The following is a 14268-nucleotide window of genomic DNA, read 5'->3' on the forward strand; positions in this document are numbered from 1 at the left end:
ATACATTCTTGAGCAAATCTGAGGGAGCGGTTTCTATGTCAGTTTGTTCCCACAGCATTAGATAAGGTCAATACGAACAGAACATTATCTCATAATGACAAATATTGGCTAAGAATATAATAAAGGTGTTTTCTTAAAAAAAATGTGTTGATTCTACAGTTGGAGGAAAACAGGAAAAAGCTAAAGTAAATTTCTTTCCTTTAAGGGCGACTTCACCAATTTTTAACTTGCTCTCTATAGATTAAGTTTAGGATGTAAATGTACATGGACATAAGATGTCAGTTTGAGGTCACAACTGAATTTTTAGTCTTCTACCTTGTATCCAAGTAAATAAACTTAAAAGAAAAAAAGACATTTTTTGGGAAATATATTTAATTTTAGCACACGGATGTAAAAATGATTCAGAGATAGCCGGCATAGAAATGGGTAAACATTCAAAACATTTAACTGCTGCATCCAGCTTTCACAATTCTGAAAACTACATGCCTTGTAAGCAGACTCACATTTATGCATAATTTTAAATGATGCACTAAACAAATATGAATAAAAGCTGAAATACATTTTTTGTGGTGGGAAAGATGTTACTAGTCCTGAATACAAACTCTACTATTCTCCTTGTCTCTACTGAGCTTTGTAGGTTTGTAGGAACAAACTAACGCAGCTTTAAATGCTACACATACGTAGGAACAAGTCATTAAACTGACGCATGGTTTACTTTACATTACATTTAATGACAAGTTCTAATATTTGATTATATAATTCATTAACTGGCCTGTTTATAGATATCAAGCATGTGACACTGAGATATTGTAAGATGACTTTTACTACATACATTACGGTTTAACAGTATGTTAGAAAAAATGTTGCTACATTAGCTAAACGACCTGGAACGAATATGATGTAAAAACATATAGTCGTCTAAGTTGGCTCAGCCTGCATAGAAGGCACATTTTGACACGGGTTTTGGTTTAAACGTTTTAGTAGTTAAGGAGAGTGTTGTGTAGCACATTTTACAGCCCATGGACATACAGTCAGGTGAAGTGTAAATGGCCGATGCAGGATTATCATATTATGTATCATTGTCTAGATCATAAAATTATTTACAAGAATGTGAAAATTTCAAATCCATGGTGTGGTTTCATAAGGTCTTAGCGATTTATAAGGAGGGGAAAAAGTGCAAAGTAAAAAGAAACTTGATTTAGTCTGACCAAAAAAGTACATTTCACATTTCATTAGAAGTTTGCTCAAACATATTGTAATGTCCCACTACAGGTGAGTTTAATGACAGGATGTTTGTGATGAGATGAAATTTGCAGAAATACATGCAGTTGGGTGCAAAGGTTGCATGGTCTTATTTTAAAATGGCAACAATTAAATAAAATAATAACTTTCACCATCAACATAATATTTAATGCATATTCAGTTGGTAAAAATGTATTTTTCCTTAAATCAAAATTATTTTTAATTAATTCGAGGGGGATGCAAACTATTGCACTGATTTATTTGTCATTATTTTACCAACTATTCTTTTGTTTTGACCATTTTGTTACTTTTGACGATGAAGCAACATTTGTACAAACCGAATGTGTATTATTACGTTATGGTTAAGTTTGGATCCCCCCAACATGCAACTTCAGTGTAAGATGATTTTTACAACTTTTGCATCCAGCTGCGTTTAAAAATTAGTGCAATATTTCTTTACAGCCTGATCACAGCGATTTGATTAGGGGAAAAAAAAAAAAACAATCTGATTCGATGCATCCACGTAGGAATTCTCAGTCCTTGTTTGCCAGCAAATCATCCAGAATCCGCTCACACATGTAGAGGCAGCGAGGCACATGGAAGAAGCCTGATGCAGAGAAGAAAAACACCATCAGCAATCAGTAACTTATGGGCAAAGCGGGAATCTGCCTTCGGGGGCCCCAGACCCTCAGTGGGCTCTGCAGGCCCCTTTCGTTAGTGGGGATTTATTTGCTATTTCTCACTGTAAATTCTAGTTAACCTTAATTTAAAAAAGCTGGAAAAAACAAACAGCTGAATTGAAATAAGTTAAAAAGTTAAATGCCCTGTGTACTGTATCCCAGCAAATGACTTATTAAGATTGGGTATTTAACTATTGGGACATTTCCTGCAACCCAGATTGTCTGAGATGTAGTTATTTGAACAGCAATTGGGTTTACTAGTTAGAACCATGCAATGACATATTATCGTATACTGTGCTACTAGGATAAGCTCTTAAAATCCGTCTCCTCGTCTGCTGTGCAGAAGTGGAAGTGCTTCTTGTGTAAATTAGCTGTAATTATCCAGTCCCATCACAGTGTAAAATGTAGTTTACACTGTGTTGCAGGAACGTGAAATATATTTCCTTGCATCAGTAAACTTTCCAAATTTTTTTTTTTTTTTTTACTTACTTCTGTCCTTGGCGAATGCCGGCACAGGGCACAAAAAGGTGACTAATCAACACATTAATACTTAATTGCATGATCCTTGTCTAGAAGCTTTCTAGGCACCTTTTTGTGAATTACTGCCTCCCACTGGTGCAGTAGTGTCATTACCTCATTGTTGCTACTGTACTTTAAGTTTGCTTCACACAAAAACAAAAAGTAACTCAGTTTGTTGAAAGTCCATTTTGTTGACCACTGAGAGCCGTTAACTAAATAATGTAAGTTATGACAGTACAGCACAGCCTAAACGGAAATGACAAATCCTTAAACGATCGCCAGCTTTACAGGTCACATTTTAAAGATGTTCTTACCTTTAAAAGGACCTCCTTTAAAATCCAGAGCTACTTTTCCCTCCTGTGTCAAATAGCCAAACCACTCACCGCTCTCAGCGTCAGGAAACTGCACAGAGTCAGGAACAAGTACAGTGTATTAAACCTACAGTTTAACCAAATATTCAAAAAATTTGTTTTGGCCCTAATGAAGATTATTATTAAGCTCCTTTCAGACATGCTGTGGAATTCTGACATTATCCGGACTTTATCAGGAGGCGATGTTTCACTTGTGCGTGTAGCTGGCTGCTCTGTCCATAATCGTCGGGAGGATTAAAAGCGTGCGAGCATGTTGATGACGTCTCTATCACGTAACTGTTGTTGTAGACAAGCGATGGACGCTGTTTTCCTTAGATGCTAAGCTCTGAAGTGCTGTAAACAAAACAGTGTTTCCCACAGATTTCCCACTGTGTGCACGCGGAAATCGCGCAGATTGTCACACGTGAGGACAATTGTACCTCTGCCGATGTCCTCCTCTGTATTACGGACAATGTCAGAGGCGGAATTCTCCCAACAATGTCCAGAGTCCATATGCGAAACAGGGTTAAGCTCTTCTACTCATTTACATGACCTGATGCCAGTTCTGTCTTAACATACAGGCACGAGATTGTTCTGAGCACCTTACAGTTAAGAAAGAGATTATTTTCTATTTCCCATAATTCCGTAATATCACAGAAAGTGAACGTGCAGTTGTCTTCCTGAGGTACAGAGTGTTGGCACTGCAGGGGAAACTCACGTGGCTAAAGGTGTATTCACAAACTTGGAAGAATCTCTCCAGCAGCTCCGGTTTCTTGGTTTCACTGTAGGCCATGAGGAAGGCGACGAGAGCTTCACAGTGAGGCCACCACAGCTTCATACTCCACTCCAGCTGCTCACATGAACAGTATCAAACACCTGGATTAGATGCATGTTTAAAACCAACTGCAAACTGTATCTACTATTAGGAGGGAAATACACCAGCATCCTCTGTGTGAACAGAAACCCACTGAGTGTTTTCACCTGTGTGGGGCAGTGACCATCCACATCCAGGAAGTAGAAGAGACCCCCATGCTCTTTATCCCAGCCATGCTGATATGGGAGCTCCACGAACTTGCTAATGGCCGTCTTCTGCAGCTCCTCGTCCCCCGACTCTGCAGTGTACTGAATCAGGAACCAGCCTGCTTCCAGTGCGTGACCTGAGTCAGCAGGTTAGCATGTGAGGAAGAGCAACAAACAAATGGAAAATGATGAGCTCAGCAACAAAGAGGGGGGAGAACAGCCCGGGTTCAGCTTCCCGTTACACTTTGTGCTTGTTATTTTCTGGCTGACTGGTCAGCAGACGGTGCAGGGTTTACCTGGGTTCTGCAATCGGCCCTGGCACCCTGGCAGCTCCGCTCCGTCCAGTGATACATTCTCCAAAATAGCTGCACCGTCTCTCTGTCCCGAGATACAGAGGAAGTTTAAAGAAGATTAACAGAAACATTGCAATTAACGGACTTCTTTTTTTTTTTTAAACAACAGAGTGTTTCTGCTCCTGGAACAGAAAAAAACCCAACATGGAGCCAACATTTGACTGACTACATGTTTCCTAAGCGTCTTTCAAGAGGTCTCAGAAATGCCTTTAATGAGTACAGCATTATTACACTGTACAGTGTCAGAGCCACAAAAATAAAACAATTAAAGTGACATTTTCCTTGCAGAATATTGTCACATGAGACTTGGTGTCAAAGTCCTACCTAGATGCAGCACTCGAAGCTCTGCCCGAAGTCACAGACACAAGAACTAATGACTGTATGCAACATAATGAGAGAAAAGCTTTGCTTTGTTTCCTATGCATGTCTTTCCACAGTCCACTACACATGCACGTTAGCTGTGAATGTGAGTGTGAACGGTTTTCTGTCTCTGTATGTCACTCTGCGTTTGCCCTGAGATAGACTGGAGACTAGGGGTGGACCCCAGGTTGGACCCCACCTCCCACCCAATCACAGCTGCAATAGGCTCCAGCTCCCCTGTGACCCTGAACAGGATGTAATTGTACCTTTTGTTGAGGGTTTCATATCATTTTTACAATGACTCTGTCTCCTTTAGTTCAGCTGAGATGAGCTAAAGCTCTCGCAGAGGTGCAGTACATTCCAAAGCCTTCACAGAAGAATTAAATACTTAAATGATCTGTATTTTGTGATTGGTCTTTTAAGCAATTTGCTAATGTCCACGTAGAGCTTGTAATAATGTAACTCTGCTAAATCATTTGAGCCCCCAAAGCACCGGCCACGTTCAGCGTGTCTGTACCTGGATGTGTTGTAGAATCTGTTTTACACACCAGCTGCCCAGCTCTCTGTACTTCTGAACCAGCTCCTCGCCCCGACCTTCAGTGAGCTGCTGCACCAGACACAACAGCATCATGGGAACTGCCATGCCATTACTGGGAATGTCCCCCGGAAGCTGGGGCCGGCCCAGGCCCGACGGGTCGACGCGGACCCAGTGGATCAACTGTTGCATCATCTGTTCAGCCTCGAGCTGGTACGACAACAGAACAAAGCCCAACCCATCGGAGTAATAAAGTTGTGAGTAAAAGGTGGGTGGTTGTAAGTTGACACGGATATGAAAGTTTCTGTATCATTCATAAAAGCCTAAAAAACTCTGCCTGCTAAATGTCAGCAAGTTAAAATGTTTTTGGTGGATACGTCAGACGTTACGTTATGATGCGGCATTTTCATTCGCTCTCACAGTAATGTCATGATGAGATCTGGCAACATTTTTTCAGGAAGATACAAATTTGCAGAAAAAATAAGGAACTACTTTAAACATCTGTTTCAGTTTATGCACCGTCAGCATTAAAGCAGCATAAGTCTGGTAAATGCGACATGTGTAACAATGGCTGAGAATTGTTTGTCCTCACACAGCTTTAATTAGACTCAGTGAAGCCTCCTCTTCAGTCCTGACTGACCTGCCGTGTCCCCCGAGGCTCAAAAATTACATTTTACTACCCGTTTATGCAGATAACACAGATTCAAGCCAGTAATTACAAAACCACCTATTTTTCTAATAAATCATCTCGTTCCTGTTTTTTTTTGTTTTTTTTGTTTGACAAATTAGGTCATTTGACAAACAAATCACAAGAGCTGCTTTGGACAGGTTCAGGCAGAATGAAGTACCTGCATGTCCTTGTCACCAGTGACTCTGCTGAGTTCATCCATGGCCAGGATGTAGAAACACTCGCTGAATATTGTCCTTTGCACTTTGACTGCTTTACCCTCTCTTGTTAAGCAAAAGGCACATTTCCACTGATCACTGCTGGTGGACATACGAGCAAACTTCCTGAGGAAGGTTCCTCCTAAGAGGCAAACAGAACAATACAACAAATACATTAAATAGTACTGAGGATTAGGATGTCAGTACTACTGAGTATCAACCCATGTTTCTCTGATGGAGTCAAACTAAAAAGAAGAGTGGCTGTTTTTCCGAGTTTCTCTAAAGGCGACGTCGTCCAGATCCCAGGTTTCCATGCAACAGTGCGTATTTGTTGTGCACTTTGCCGCAAACGCAATGAGCAGAAAGAACAGAGCAAACACAATTACGACTCATTAATCACTGAGTGTACAAAACAAAAAGTGTTGCTGTTCCATCTGTTGCAAATATTTGCCTGTGTTGGTTTGACTATTTGAGGTCACATTAAACAAAAGCTCCAGCTCAACAGGATCCGAACACCCAGATTTTTAAAGGTGAAAACATCCCGGGGCCCAAATATCGTATCCAACAACGAAATACTGATTTCTTTCTGTCAGATTTCCTCATGTCCTACTGAAATGGTGAATGTGGTAACCATCATGCCTGCTAACACTGTCACATTTAGGGGAATGCACAGACACGTTTGTTCGGGTCTCAACATGTACACACCAGCTTTGGCTGCCTCAAGGATTTCAGGCTTGTGAAAACGATCCATGGTCCGGTACAGGCGGCAATACATCCACACCTGTGAAAGACACGGGTCAGGTCCCAATCTTGTGTTACCATCGCTGACAACATTTCAGAGTCCGTACGGAGGCTCACCTGTCTGCCCTGCAACCAGACGTACTTCAGCTCATCATAGACCTTCCCATCTCTCCCAATACAGGTAAAAAAGCCCCTGCAAAGGGAAATAGAGACTGAAGCAGAGACTACGCACACAGTGTACAGTGACGTGCAAGTTTATCGTATTACTTTAAAATGTCTAAGTGGAGTACCCGTATTCAGTGTCATGAGAGTATTTGAGCCAGAAGTCTACTACGTTGTCCAGTTCTGTGGAAATCTGTTTTCGACATTCCTCTAGTTTCATCACTGCAGACATTGTTCTTAAATAATAAAAAGAAAGATAATGATAATGTGAGTACTTTTACTTACAAATGACCAACATCATCAACAAACATTGCAACTTTGAGTCCAATTTTTGTGGTAAATTTGCCAAATTGTTAACAGTGAAAGTGTTCTCGATAAAATGTAAATGCACAAAAATGGCCAACACAGCTCACTGCACACACAGCAGGTTTCACTGAGGCCACTACAGCATCGACAGTAACCGAGATTCTAACCGCAATAAACTAAGTTTTCATTATTAGGCCTGTTATGGTCTGAGCAAAACAGAAAACTCTCTCCAGTATCCCTGATGACACACACATGTACTTGCCTAAAAAAAAAAAAAAAAAAGTACTGTAGTACATGCAGATGTACTAATTCCAATTATTTACTCAAAATTACCTGTAAGTACAGAGGTGTTAGTACTCTGCAAAAAAAAAAGTATTTAACACTCTTGAACTTGATGACGTTGGTAACACATCTAGTCCACAGTAGTTCCACAACATTACGGTTTGTGCACAAATCCAAAACTCCATGCACAGCTCTTTGCTTTTTTTTGATGATGAAAAATATGGAAAAACGATATTTTCCCACAATCCTTTTTTTTGTGAAACAACAAAAGCAGCACTTATGTTATGCACCGACAGCAGCTTGTTCACAACGATTCACCAGCATTCATTCATTTAATACATTTACTATTAATGAATCTGCACCTGTAAAGTCACTAGTGAGTGAAAAGTTCTACATTTCCATTCGAATTGCATTGGAGTAAAGGTGAACAAGACAGAAACTGGACCAAGTACTTCAGTAAAGAAGCTTAATACTTCTTGTGCAGAGCTCATAGAGACACTGCACTGACTGTTTCAACAGCTTCCAGCAACAGTTCTACTGCATTCAAACACACCGCTGCTTACAGTAAGCGACGATCCATCATTACCGATTATTAATTATGCTGGAGCTCAGTAGAACTTTATTTAACAATAGGTTACAAAATTACGATAATAAAGTAAAACATGTTATTTGTCAGGCCTTTTTTGCAGTAAAAAAAAGATTTTATTTTAATAAAATAAATAGTAAAAACGTTCAGGTTGAAGGCTAAACACGAACCGGAAGTGTCATCTTATTCCCTCCAGCTTTGGAAACACCAAAAGTCATTAATAATCAAGTTGGAAATCTATCTTTATTATCGTTTCGGGTTCTCCTGCGACCAAAGCTCTGCGCTTCTTTGCTCGTTGATGCAACAAACTCGGTTCCTCTGCTGCAGTGGAACAGCAGCTTTTCACATTTATCACGCAATTTTTTATTTTTATTTTTTATTTTTTCTCGGCATGAAACCGACGGACAGAACATGCTGATCAAATCCGGTTTTCTCCTACCTGCTCCGCGAAAAGCACCGACCCAGGAAACTCTGTGCAGCAGTGTTCTGTGTGCGCGCTGCTGCGTTGACCAGGGATCATGTGACCGGTGCTGCTCCAGCCGCTCTGCGGAAGGAAGCGGGAGGCTGATCCCGGCAGGTTGGAGCGCAGACTGGACCCGCACGATCTTTGCCTTGGGAGGCTATGTGCGCTTATAGTCAGGGAGGGAAACCTGGAGAAGCTGGGCAATAATATAGGAAATGGAGGGGAGGAGGAGGGGGGAGGGGGAGGGGGGAGGGGGAGGAGGGGGGAGGGGGAGGGGGGGGGGGGGGCACAAATCCTACGAAGGATTATTTCTAATCCTACGAAGGATTTGTCCTGTAGTTATAAAACCAGCAGATGGCAGCACTGGTCCATTGTACCATCACTTAGACTTCCCTTACTCTTTGTGGTGGTGACAGGTCACAGTCCATAAAAATATTACCACAGAAGACATTAGTGCATAGCTCATAGCCACTGACCTTTGACCTGTTCCCAGTGGAGGCTATGAGTGGTATTGGGTTCTGGCCTGATGAAAAATGAGAGATGTAAATGACTGACGTGTTGCTGGGTTCTCGCCTGTGTTCATATGTGAGCACTAGTGATCAGATCACACCGCTGAGCAACTGAAATTGCAATAGAAAACCTTCGTGTCAGGTACTGGGCAGCACAGACTGAATTTAACCATTACTTTATCTGACTGATGTGGAAGGTGATGCTGAGGGATGTATTAGTTGTGGAACATGCTTCCCTGATCCCACGAACAAAATCATTTCTCGGACTGTTTGTAAAGCAGCATTATTTTGAAGAAAAAGAGCAGAGAGACACAGCTAGAAAGCAGCACTTGTTGAACAGCATCTAGTGGAGACGTCTGTGGTGGTTCTCAGTCATCCAGGTAGAACCAACAGAGAGGAGACAGTTGACATGACTCAATGTCCAGAAAGTAGAGGACACAGAATTTTCTCAGACTGACACACTCACCTACAGGACATGAATTAATGCAGGTGTAATGGCTGAAGTGTTTGCACCAACACAGCTGGCACAACTGGCTGTCAAATGACTTGTGATGATTGACAGGCTGATTGTGACTCTGAGGGCTACGGTGGCCTGTAAGTGCAAAACACAACAGTTCACAAAACTCACCAATGTTTTACAGATCACAACATTTCAGATTTATCGCCTGCTCCTGGGTACAATCACGAGGCAGGACTGTCATCTTCCCTTGTTCTCTCATTGGGTTTCCGTTTGTATTTGGGTTCTCGTGGACAGTCAACCTAAGTGTTTTCAGTCTGTCTGTTTTATCGAGGATCTTGCGGTAGCCAGGTATCCCAGACTGCCTTGTGCACCAAACAGCAGTCTTGGTGGAGAGTTTAAGTTAAGCTCAGAGCTGCTAAAAATTCATCCCAGCTCTGCTATTACGCTCATTTGTTAAGTTTTGTTATTTTCTAAGATCGAAAGCTTCCCTTTCGATTTATATGATGTGGCCCATTTATCCAAATTAAGTCTGTTTGTCAATTTGATAGGACACTTTGAGCACTGTGAGAACCGTTCATCCAGACGAGACAGGGGTCATGTCAGCAGCCTGCTGCCCAGTTTCTGAGCGGATGTGAGCGGATAACGTCCACCGTCATCACAGGCAGGCTACAGACTTCTCCCGTGAGTTGTGTGGTAGTTTTCCCAATAGCTCTGTTCTCTTAGCATCACTGTACCAATAGCAGTAGAAATGTCAGCATCGCTGTAATATTGACATAATGACTCAATAAAGGAAAATCTTTGGTTACATGATCCGTCCTGTGTTGCAATAATTTTAACAAGTAGAGACACAAAGTTTTTCAAGTTGAGACATGTTGACTTGGCCAACACTCAGGTAGAAGAGAGATAGTAAGACAACATCTCATTCTTCATTTCTATCCCTCTTTAGAGGAACAAACTGACATTTTGCGTTGGTTCTAATGTTTTGGCCAAACCTATTTAAACTAAATTAGGGGCCCAAAACGTTAGAACCACCTCTTCTTATATTGGACTTCTGTATGACTCCACTAACCACTGCTTTGAGCTTCTTTATGCAAAGTTTATGACGTTTTCCTATGACTTTCTTGTACTTCAGTCAGTTGAGGACAATTCTTCTGATCATTTATACGTTTTCTCCCAGGTGATTTGAAAAATTGTGTCTATCGTTTGTCATTTTCTGCCTCTTTAATGTGGCTTTTGACCTTTTCTTTTGTCAGTCTCGGGTCATTCTGTGTCTCTTTTGGGATGTTCGTGTCTTTTTTTGTTGTTGTTGTAATTTCTGGTCTCTTTTAGGTCGTTTTGGGACTTTTTTGTGATTGTTGTACATCTCTCAGTGGCTATTTTGTGCTCTTTTAAACAAGAAATGCCAACGGTAGCTGTTGAGGGGCCCCCTGACCTCTCCGACCCCTGGGCCTGTGAGAACCCCACGCTTCTCACTTGACTTTGTAGCAAGCAGTGAAGTTAACCCGAGATATTGTATTAAAGTGCAACAAATGGATTAAAAAAAACAAACAAAAAACGACAATTCTTAGCAACAAAATAAAACCACACATACAGTACATATTTCGTGTCTTTTAACTGAGCTCTTTCAATCCTCGGACGGGCCGTTGGCGGTTCAGTGTCTTGCCCAGGGACACTTCGACATGTGGTTGGGAAGAGCGGATTGCGAGTCATCGTGTGACTTGAGCGTGGTGGTGAATGTCCAGTAACACTTCATAACATAGTCCACAGTTTGCAAGTTCAAAACTGTGTCACAAATTATTTGACACCATGTTGACATGTTTGTCCCCAAACCCACCAAGGTGGATTATTAAATTATAGCTTTGCCTTAAGTGTTGAGTACAATGGACTGTTCATGCTCAGAGGAAAGTCTGTGGCTGCCTGATATCTTAATTATAAAACTATGAACTGGTGCCTTGCGGTTGTAGGCCTCCACTATAAAGTCAATCTGTACTTTGCATGCATGTCCTGTCCAGACTTGGACTCAATAATACAAGTGGACATTTGTGCCAGATGTAGTAAAGTCCTTTCGAATGTTCCTGAAATATATATCACAGATATATATGACAGAATGGGACAGAGCAGAAAAGGCAATGTCTACAATTGCTGTCAGCTTTGATGGTGAGACAACATTTTTTTTTGGGTTTGTGTGGATTTTTTAAATAATAGGGGATTTTCACTATTTTCATTAGTAAATAGATCTAAATGTTCAGATCACTGGTGTTTACAGCCTTTGTTCCCTTTCTGTAATTGCTCTGCTGCAACAACATCCACAGCTTTGGTCTGTTCCCCGAAGACGCAGAAAAGTTTAATATTTTCAAATTAATACTTTTTTCAGAGTTTAATTGGCCATTTTACACAGCCTGGCTGCTAATGATGAAGCGAAGCAGATCAAGTGAAGCAGAAGAGCAGCAGACATCCATCATCAGCGTCTCTAATAAACAAGAATGAGCTTAGGGAGAAGTGAGAGTCTGGCAGCATCTGCTGCCACTGTCCGCCACACTCTCCACAGACGGGAAAACCCGATTATCCAACATGACGCTGGCGTGAGGGAACTGGCTGCTTGCCAACAGCAGACACAATATGGCCCATAACTGTGTTGGGACGTAAACACTTTTGAGTGCTGGCGCTTTGTCTGGACATGGAGAAAAGTCTAGAAATTCACTTTGAGGTTTGGTGTTGTTCCATCTGAAAAGCATCTGCTTGGTTTCAGCCGTCCCTCCAGTCTCAAGTGGAACAATGACTTTAGTTGTAGTTCATACGTCTCATCACATCCTGCTCGTAGCGTTAACAGAAATGCACATAAAATCACATATAGTTAAAGAGATTCTGACTAATGTAAACAAAACAAAAAAAAAAAGCGAGTGATCTTTAGAGTGAACTTGTGAGTAAATGCCTGTAATTATTTAATACTTCTTCAGTCTCCGTGGGGAAATTCAGGACACGCTGACGACGGTGCAGCTGGTGCTCAGTGCTGATGGTCCCATTTTTTTTTTTCTTCCTTCCCCCAAAACCATCAGACATCACCAAGCTGCTGCACTGTGGGCAAATTGTATGTAATCGCAAAAGACACAAATAAAATATTCCCTATTTTTCTAAGTATTTAAATGTGATTAATATCAATTTATAATACACTGCTATCAAGTGAATCATCCTTTTCCTCTGCGCAAGAATAAATACCATTTATTCTGACGCTTAACTTACAACTCTAATCACCATCACATGCTCCGATCTACTTTTAACCATCGCCACGATCGCAACCCACTCGTTGTGCTGCATACTTTATATACTTATTGTACACATTTAAAACGTCAGCTTTTGATTTTTTTTTCCGTCAACAGACGTCGGCTTTTTGTTGTATTCTTTTGTATTTTTTTTGCCCACTTTCCAGCCTAGTTTCAGGAGCAGATGGAATATGTAATGCCCCCAGGGGGGTTCTGAATGGTCCCGGAGGTCACCTGCCAGTTGTAGGTGTTAGAAATCCTCTAAAGGGAGCCATGCTTGTCAGATGCTCTACTGCCCACAGCCGTCTCATTTACATGCAAAGATGTGGTTGTTCTACTCTGGTCTGTTTTCTTTTTTTGTCTTTCTGGTTTCCACATTCTACTCTCAGGTTAAGATCAGACACCTGGCGAAGGGAACCAGCAGCTTACAAGGACAATTGCTTGGTTTAGAGTAGATTAGCTAAAATTGTGGTCGTGGTTATAGACAGGATGTGGAACACTAATCATGGTCATAAGCACTATACACCCAACAATGGCTGATATTTATGTTGGCATCATGTCAAACGTCCAAATCCATCCGGCTTTGCTATTACCTACAGGTTTCCAGACTTCAGTCCAGAGCTAATCATGACTGCACATCTCATCACATGAGCTGTCTCACTGTTTGCCAAGAGAAAGAAGGATTTTTTTTAGCCAACAGCCAGAGTTTGGAACATGTCTGCTCGCTTGCCATTCTTTCCATTTCACGCCAAGGCTGAGGTGCTTTCACAGTGAAGCTGGGGAGACAGTGACACATCTCATCAAAGACAGCAACCTATTGTAAACCTGCTATGTTACGGGAAGTTTAAAAGCCTATGATTATAGCCCCTGTCGTTTCCTTGACGATCACCATGTATCACCAGAGAGCAACTTCAACAAATAGCAAAAAAAATATGTGAGTGTGAGGCTGAGTCCTCCTGCTTAGTGTATTTACTGAACCGTCTACATTTGAAATGAAGAGCTACAAGTAGGGCTGGGATGCACAAGGGAGCGGGTTTGAATCCCACCCCACCAGGTGTGGCCCAGGTCCCACGATCTGCTGTGGCGTCCCCTAAAGGGACAAGCCGAAAGCTGTTTTAGTTTGGCGTGTAAATGTACATTAATGCTTTTAATCTTCTCTGACCTCCCTGTATTAAAATATTCCTCTGCTTCTAGATGAAAAACTCCTCCAGATGACATCACCCGTAGGAGTTTTTCCATCATTAGTTTTTCAGATGAGGACCTCTCGAAAAGCAGAGATGACCTAATGTGAACTGAAGGTTCCTCCAAGTCATCTGGAGGCATTTTTCAGCTAGAAGTGGAGAGATATTTTAATATAGTGGAGTCAAAGGTGAGTTTAAAACTGGATTTAGGTACATGCACATGGTACAAACTAGAACCAAACAAGTTCAAAATCAGTGAGGGCATCCTTTAAGTGGGACAACCAGAGGTGGACTGAGGGACACGTAAAACGCACCTGACATCAGCAGAGACAACACCACATTATCACGTTGCTGCTAATCTGTGAACACTGTCA

The 14268-nt window shown here is 41.5% G+C and overlaps 1 protein-coding gene across 1 annotated transcript; it reads right to left on the reverse strand.

Moving 5' to 3' along the window:
• Window positions 1–136: 136 nt before the first annotated feature.
• On the reverse strand, window positions 137–8692 carry renbp (renin binding protein). The gene is made up of 11 exons (XM_067526875.1): window positions 8461–8692; window positions 6976–7083; window positions 6803–6878; window positions 6650–6725; window positions 5908–6086; window positions 5042–5269; window positions 4108–4189; window positions 3773–3948; window positions 3510–3641; window positions 2756–2843; window positions 137–1849 (listed from the first exon to the last, which is right to left on the reverse strand). The coding sequence occupies exons 2-11, from the start codon at window positions 7077–7079 to the stop codon at window positions 1776–1778; spliced, it is 1215 nt and encodes a 404-aa protein (XP_067382976.1). The 5' UTR covers window positions 7080–7083; window positions 8461–8692; the 3' UTR covers window positions 137–1775.
• Window positions 8693–14268: the final 5576 nt, after the last annotated feature.

This window comes from Channa argus, chromosome 13 (assembly GCF_033026475.1).
Source record: "Channa argus isolate prfri chromosome 13, Channa argus male v1.0, whole genome shotgun sequence".
Taxonomy (NCBI): domain Eukaryota; kingdom Metazoa; phylum Chordata; class Actinopteri; order Anabantiformes; family Channidae; genus Channa; species Channa argus.